Genomic DNA, 8,049 nt, shown 5'->3' on the forward strand with positions numbered 1-8,049 from the left:
TTTGAAATTTTCTGTTCAGCTCTTGGACCTTCTCATTTCTTCCATTTGCTTTAGCATCTCTACACTGGAGAGCAAGTTTCAGAGTCTCTTCTGACATCATCAGTTTTACATTCAATAAATTACACATTTTGTTTTATCTCAATGATTACAATACCCTCCCTTCAACAACAGTTATCCTACTTCCTCCCTGTGGCTTCTCTTTTACATCTTATATTTCACAAATGAATAAAATAATAATATTTAATGTACACATACAAAACAACAAATATGTTTATTTAAATGTCCAAAGGGCACATTCTGCAAGCCAGCCTCTTGCCCGCAGGTGCACAGTCTTAGTCCATGAGCCTAGAGCCCGCAGTTACTCTGTATCTTCTTGCCACCACCTCTGCTATCATAACTTTTCTGGGTAGGGATCTCACACTCCACTCGTACTCTTATTTCTTGATGGTACTGGGGTCATCTGTTCCTAAAATCAATGATTACCTACCCCCACTTTTAATTACACATATTCTACAATTACAGTTGTGAAAATCACAATTAATTCTGCTAACAATTAATCACAATTGAATCATAATATCCTATCACCATCATCCCCCATCTTTCACCAGATTCATATGGAAAAGAGGAAAACCATTCAGTGGGGATTCTACCTTACCTCCCTCATTTCTAAAATTAAGCAGACTCATGAAAGCTTGGAAACCCAGTACACTGAGGAAACAAGCTTGTTTCTTGATGTGAAGAATGCTTCCATTACAGTTAGAATTTTGAGCAGGTGCATCCATAGAAAAAATCCAGTACATCAAGTTGTAGCAACTTACACTTGCTCACAGTATTAAACATCTTTATCTGTTCAAGTTCAGGTTAGCTAGCCATCCAAGCTAGTTCAAATGAGTACTAGCTGCAAGTTTAGGAGTTCACACACACCTCCCTGCACTTCAGACCAGCTAGCTGCTTCACTCTCAGCCCTAGCCTCCAGAGGCTAGGTCAGTGTCTATGGGATTAGGAATTCCCACATCTCCCTAAGCTTCAGACCAGCTAGCCCTTCTTCTTTTCTTTCTCCCATAAAGGTTAACAGAAGTGGAGTGTCAATAAAAGAATGGCCAAACTCAGCCTGTGTCTTCATCGCTGCATTTCCCCACTTCTACTGACAAGTAGATCCACGTGGTCAATAGTGAGCATACCAGACTGCTTGAACCCCTTATAGATGGTTTTCCCTGATAGACTGACTCTTCTTGTCTTGATGCCTCCAAAGCAAACAGCTTACTTGAAATTCAAACAGCCAAACCATCTGCTTTTTCTGAAAGTCTTTTTTTTTTCAATAAGAATGTTCTTGCAGTTAGTCTGCATGTCTTTTCAAGTGGGAATGTCTCAAGTTAGAAGTTTCTAGGTGGGGTTCAAAATTCCACCTAAGACCCCATACTCTGCAAAGGCTTAACAAGAGCCTATTTCCCTGGGGGAAATTCTAACTCCCCTCTTACCAAATCCAAACAATATACATTTTTGTAAAGAAAATGAGATCCTCACAACTGAACCACTAAACAACATTATGATAAATGGATAAAAGATTGAAATTGTCAAGGATTTCGTTTTATTTGGATCTGCAATCTGCGCCCATAGGAAGTGCAGTCAAGAAATTAAACTATGTATTGAATTGGGCAGATTTGCTGCAAAAAACCTCTTTAAAGTGTGAAAAAATAAAGATGTCACTTTGAGTGCTAAGTCATGTTTTTTTCAGTTGCCTAATATGCAAGAGGAAGACCCCTAACGAGATGGATTGGCCAGGTGGCATGATTGATGGACTCAAGTGTGGCAGCGGTAGTGAGGTTGGCCCAGGATCGGACGTTGTTTCGTTCTGCTGTGCATGGGGTCACTATGAGTTGGTTCCGACTCGATGGCACCTGACAACAACAACAACAACAATATGCATGCAGAAACTGGACAATTAATAAGAAAGAAGCAGAATTGATACATCTGCAATGTAGTGTTGGCAATGAATAGTGAATATATTATGGGCTTCCAGATTAGCAAATAAATATGTCAGTACAAGAAGTACAGTCAGAATACTATTTAGAAGCAAAGATAGGGACACAAGATCTCATATAATTTGGATACATTATCCAGAGGGACTAGTGCCTGGGAATGAACATCATTCTTGGCAAAGCCGAGGGTCAGAGAAAAAGAAGAATTGATATGATGGACTAACACAGTGGCTTTAACAAAGGGCTCACACACAGCAATGCCTATGAGAATGGTACAGGACAAATCAGTGTTTCATTCTCTAGTACACACGGTTGTTATAAGTACTAACTGACATGATGGCACCTAACAACACATTATTATGACAAACAGAAAGTAAATGCTTCTCTTGATATAAATGGAAAATTTGTGAGGAAGGGATTGTAAGGAATTGGTAAAAATTGGAACTTATGTAGAAAAAGAATGTGTAGTGGAGGAAACTGTCTATAACAGTCAGGAAATTTGCTCAAGAAGCATGAGATCTTCAAATTAGAGTTCATGATTTTTTTTTTTTTTTGGCACGCTGTAGCTATTTTCTTTTTCTTTTTAAATGTTTTATTGTGAATTATGTGATAGTTTACATGGGAGAACATTAGCTTTACATTCATTCTATTGTTTATCGTTTCATTGCCATGGTTACAATCCCCTCCATGCATCATCAACCAACCAAAGGGTATACACTACAAGCCTGCACCCTGGTCTTCAGCACACAGCTCCTCTCCCTCTCTGCATCTAATGTCCCCAGATGCTCCATCTCTTCACATCATCATATCTGCCTCTATCTCAGGCATCACTGCTTCTCTGGGTAGGGTCCCGCTCTCTGCTCTTCTCCCTTAATGGTCCCAGGGACCTCCGCTCCTAGACTGAAATGTTAATCACTCCCCTCTTTGCTATAAAATGTCTACCTTTACATTTCCAACCCTCACAATCAGTCTTGATAACAATTATTCACTATTGTATCACAAGAAACCTATCTGCATTACATTTCATCAGCCCCAACCAGACAGGTTATATACTACTCAGTGGAGATTCTACCTTCCTCCAGGCTATCTGGATCTAGGTTCCCTCTTGAAAGCTTGTAAGCCAGTCACTTCTTGCCTTTGTAGCCCCCTGCCCCCCATTTTGGGTAGCCAATGTCCTGCTGTAGCTTCTTATTGCATAATTTTCTTCACTATTGCCTTGTGGGTAAAGGGAAGAGAAAAATAACTGTATAAATTTATGATTTGAATAACTAATTTAATGTAATATGTTACAATGAAACAAACAAACAAAAAGCTCCATTTGGACTTTGTTTGGCTTTCTGTTTGTCTATCCTATACAATTTGAGAAGGAGCCCTGGTTTCATAGCCAGGACTGACTCCACAGCACACAACCACCACCATACAATTTGAGAGCTAAAATAATTGCCAGACCTACTGTAGCCTGCTCTAGTCTTTATTTATTTATTTATTTTTTAAAAGATAAAGTTAATGTATTAGTCAAGATAAACTGAGGTTTGACATGGTGACAAATGAATCCTGAAATCTCAGTGGCTTAATACATACAATTTTGTTTCTGTACTGCAGCTTTAAGGAGTCCAGGTAGCATAGTGGGTTATGCATTAGACTGCTAACAGTGAGGTCAGAAGTTTGAATCTACCAGTCTCTCCACTGGAGAAAGATGAGGCTTTCTGCTCCTGTGAAAGTTACAGCCTTGGAAAACCTATACAGGGTTGTTATGATTTTGAACCACCACCACCACCATTGAAGCTTTAGTAATCTCTAGAGCAGCTGACTGTATGTCTTAACTCAGTAATCCAGGTTGGTTTCTCTATGTAGATCTGCCATCTCAGTGTGTTGCATCAGGGAAAAGAAAGCTGGAGAGTTGTGTTGCAGGCCGTGCAGAGGTTCGAGGCCCTATACGCCTGAGTGTAACAGATCTAGCCACTTGGCAGTTAATAGCAAATTGTTTTTCATCTTAGTGTTCAGTTATATTTATTTAATTCCAAACATGAGCCCTGGATGTCCACAGAGAAATGCAATATTTCCCTAAGTTTTTAAGGTCAAGATTTTCCCCCTAGAACCAAGGCAGTAAAACTTCCTCAGAGGACGAACAAGGACAGGTTTACTGGGATTAAGCAGGGAGGCTCTGGAGAGGAACTGCCCGGGGTATATTCACTTGGGGTGGAGTGGTAAATTCTGGGAATACGGGATTAAGGACAATGGGGACAACGCCCTCGGACCACCCTGGGTTCAATCAGTTTGATCCAAGTGAAGGTTAAATCCAGTAAGGAAGAAAGGAATATTGGTTTAAGTAAGGTTTACTGGCTTAATTTATTTTAAAGATTGTCTTGTCTGAATAATACCATTCTTCTTCTGTAAAGATCCCTCCCTGAAAGAGAGGACATAAAAAACGGACACGGACTTAAGTCTGCGGACATTAGTGCTTGCAGGGTATGAAGAGGCTGTCTGCTGGTTTTGCATCTACTCTGGTCACCGAGTGTTTCTTTTCTCTCTCGCCTCTCCAGACATCCCACCTAGAGTTAGTCCAAGAAGGGAAAATGTCAGCCACTGAGGAGTCTGTCTGGCAGCTTGCATCAAGCCTGTGTGTCTGTCTTCTTTGTATCTGTTTTCTCTGTCTTCTTTGTGTCTGATTTTTCTCTATCTCTCTCTCGCACGCCATCATCGCCGGACACCCCATCTTTGGGTACCCACCCCCTTGCCGAGGCCAGACCCTGGAAGAGTTGCACATTGGCTCCTAAATGTTTCATCCTAAATGTAACACACATTCTGTAAGATAAACACATGATCCAACTTAGACATAAGTGGATTAGAAAAGATGGTAGGGACACATGGATACTTGTGATCGGCAAATAGGTTGGCTACAACTGAGGAAAACTGATCTCCAAGTTTGAAATGAATAGTTTATTAAATGATTGAATATTCATCTTTAGGAGTTCTGAGTTAGATAGATTGTTAGCTGCTCCATTCAGAGGCACCTTGGAAGAAAGACCTGTTAAACTGCTTCTGAAAGGCAATACTCATTGAAAACACATTGCACACTTCTCCTGTGAAGCACATGGTGCCACCATTAGTTGGAATTGACTCTATGGAAAGTGGTTACATTTATTGTATGTTTCACACAAAATATAGAGAGAGTCTGTGAAAATGGGGGAACCTTTAATGAGATGGATTGACAATAGCTGCAAAAATGCACCGACAATCATAAACATAACTCAGGAGCAGACCATTTTGTACTGTCATGCATTAAGACCCACAGGAATTAGTGCTGACTCAATGTCATCTGAAAATAACAACAACAACAACAACAACAAAACAACAAAACAACATAAGCAGATTATGGAGTCATTTGAGTTAAATCAGTTTTTAAGTAGATAAACACAAAGCACTAAGATCTGGAAGAATTTTTTCTTGACCCGATCTACATCCACTTATTTTACCTGGATTTTTCACGTACAATTGGATTTTAGGTGTTGATGTCTCTAAATGACTCTGCTTGTCATTAGTCTACAATCGGTCCACAGTTTCCCTTTCAAATTTTTATGTGTGGGTTTTCTGCCTTGACTACTCAGATATCATCAATGTTCTCTCTTTTGTACCAGATAATTTAGCTCCTACTAGTTAAGGGACAAATCCATGCAATAAAGCTTATTTTGGAGGTGAAGTGTTTGATAGTTTGTGTTTGACAGAAAATGTGCTCTACAGATATCTTCTACCAGAGACTATCACATGTAAGGTTGTTCTGTGATTGTACCTAAAAGAATTTTATATCCCTCCTTGGCTTTAGGAAGAAAAAAATAATTATTCTGAACAGAGCCTGATTGTAATGTAAATGGTACCCCCCCCCCCCCCCCACCGGAGTTGGAGTTGTGCAACATAATAACATTAACTTTGAAAGAGTCTTGCATTAATGAGCCTCTCACATTACTCAAAAACCATTCAAATTTGGTTGATTCTGTTGTCTTAAAATCTTGAATCTACCTTAACTTTAGTAGTTGGGAATGAACCTATGCATTTCCCACAAAATACTTACCAATGGGAACTTTTGCTTAAATATTTTAAACACCTGGCCTATTTGGAGTCCTGGTGGCACTGTGGACTAGATGTTGGGCTGAAACTGGAGGTCCTAATTTAAATCTCACATCTGTTCAAAGGGAGAATAATGAGACTGTATGTTCTGCTAGATATTTGCAGTCTTGAAAACCCTATGTAGGCTCACTTAAAGTTGGAATTGACTCAATGGCAGTGGGTTTTTTAACCTGACCTGTTGGTTATGTAATCTATACCTGAGATTTTGCAGAGTTGCTCTACTAAATACAAAATGCTAAGGATTTCTAATACACTGAAACATTTTTATGTCAGTAAGCAATATCCCTTTGACCAGGAATTTGTAAATGTAAAGAAGCTTTTAATTGGAAGATATTTGAGTCATTTAATCAAATCCTTACATTTTTAAAAAGAGGAAATCACATACCACAACTTGAAGACCACTGTCCTATTCATTAGTCACACTTGTGTTTAAATCTGATTAGATTTTGTTTTTATTTTTTCTATTTGCATTAATTTTACCTTATGATCACCCTGTGACTCCAGAGCTTCCTCATTGCATTTTTTACCTCTGCATTTCTCAGGGTGTAGATTAAAGGATTTAACATGGGAGTGACCATAGTGTAAAACACAGCCACTGCTTTATCAATGGGGAAAGTGATCATGGGCCGAAGGTACACAAATATACAGGGTACAAAGAATAAGATGACTACAGTAACATGGGAGGTACAGGTGGAAAGAGCCTTTTTCTGTCCTTCAGAGCTGTGAGTTCTTAGGGAGCAAAGGATGAGGACATAGGAGGTGATAATAATAGAGAAAATGAGTACACACATCAGCCCACTGTTGGCAGCAACAAAGAGTCCAAATATGTATGTGTCAGTGCAGGTGAGTTTCAACAAAGGGAAAAGATCGCAAATGAAATGATCAATAACATTTGGGCCACAAAAGGGTAACCAGACCATAAAAAGAACTTGAACTAGACCATGAAGAAATCCTCCAGACCAGGCCAGGGTCACCAGGAGGCCACATACCCGCCCGTTCATTGTGCTCATGTAGTGTAGGGGTTTGCAGATGGCCACATAGCGGTCATAGGCCATCACCGTCAGTAGGATGATTTCCACTCCTCCAAAGAAATGCTCTGCAAAGAGCTGAGTCATGCACCCAGTGTAAGAGATGGTTTTCTTTTTAGTTAGTAAGTTAATCATCATTTCAGGGGCCATTGTAGAAGTGAAGATGCAATCTACAAAGGATAGGAAGGACAGAAAAAAATACATGGGGGAGCTTAGGGCTTGACTGGTGGTGATGGTTACTACGATGAGTAGGTTGCCTGCTAAAGTGAACAGGTAGATGATTATAAACACCACAAACAAAATTTTCTGAACAACTGAGTTCTGTGTCAGGCCAAGCAGGATGAATTCTGTCACGTTGTGTACTTGCCCCATGGATCCAGTATGGCATTTGGATTTTGAACTATCTGTAAATGTACAGTGATTTTATGTAAGCATTGGACTGTGAACCATAAGTTCTGCAGTTCAAGCCTGCCTGCTGTTCAGCAGGAGAAAGATGAGGCTTAATGTTCCAGCGAAGATTTAAAGCCTTGGAAATCCTATTACAGGGTCACGATGCATCGGGACCAACTCCATAGCACTTAACAACAATACAACTGCGACTGCAACGTTGACAGGTAAATTTTGATTAAGCAAATAATTTATCAGAATTTCATGTTTTCAATATTCAGGCTAATTGTAGCCCTGAGTAGAGAAACCCAGTTCAATTATGTTTAGATCACATAATGGACATTTGGAATCCTGGTGTGGCACTGCGGGTTAATGTGCTGGACTGCAAAGTCATTTGAACCGCAAGTTCCGTGGTTCAAACTCACCAGTCGCTCCTTGGAAACCCTATACGGGGTTGCTATGAGTTGGAACTGACTTGACAGCACTTAACAACGACAATGCACATATAGCCCTCTTCTGCATACACACAT

General features: G+C 39.9%; 1 protein-coding gene across 1 annotated transcript; it reads right to left on the minus strand.

Annotated features, from left to right (window-relative positions):
- Positions 1-6,580: 6,580 nt before the first annotated feature.
- Positions 6,581-7,504, minus strand: LOC102837466 (olfactory receptor 4C5-like). The gene has a single exon (XM_006865143.1). The coding sequence runs from the start codon at positions 7,502-7,504 to the stop codon at positions 6,581-6,583; it is 924 nt and encodes a 307-aa protein (XP_006865205.1).
- Between the last annotated feature and the right edge of the window lie 545 nt (positions 7,505-8,049).

Source organism: Chrysochloris asiatica, unplaced genomic scaffold (genome assembly GCF_000296735.1).
Source record: "Chrysochloris asiatica unplaced genomic scaffold, ChrAsi1.0 scaffold00075, whole genome shotgun sequence".
Taxonomy (NCBI): domain Eukaryota; kingdom Metazoa; phylum Chordata; class Mammalia; order Afrosoricida; family Chrysochloridae; genus Chrysochloris; species Chrysochloris asiatica.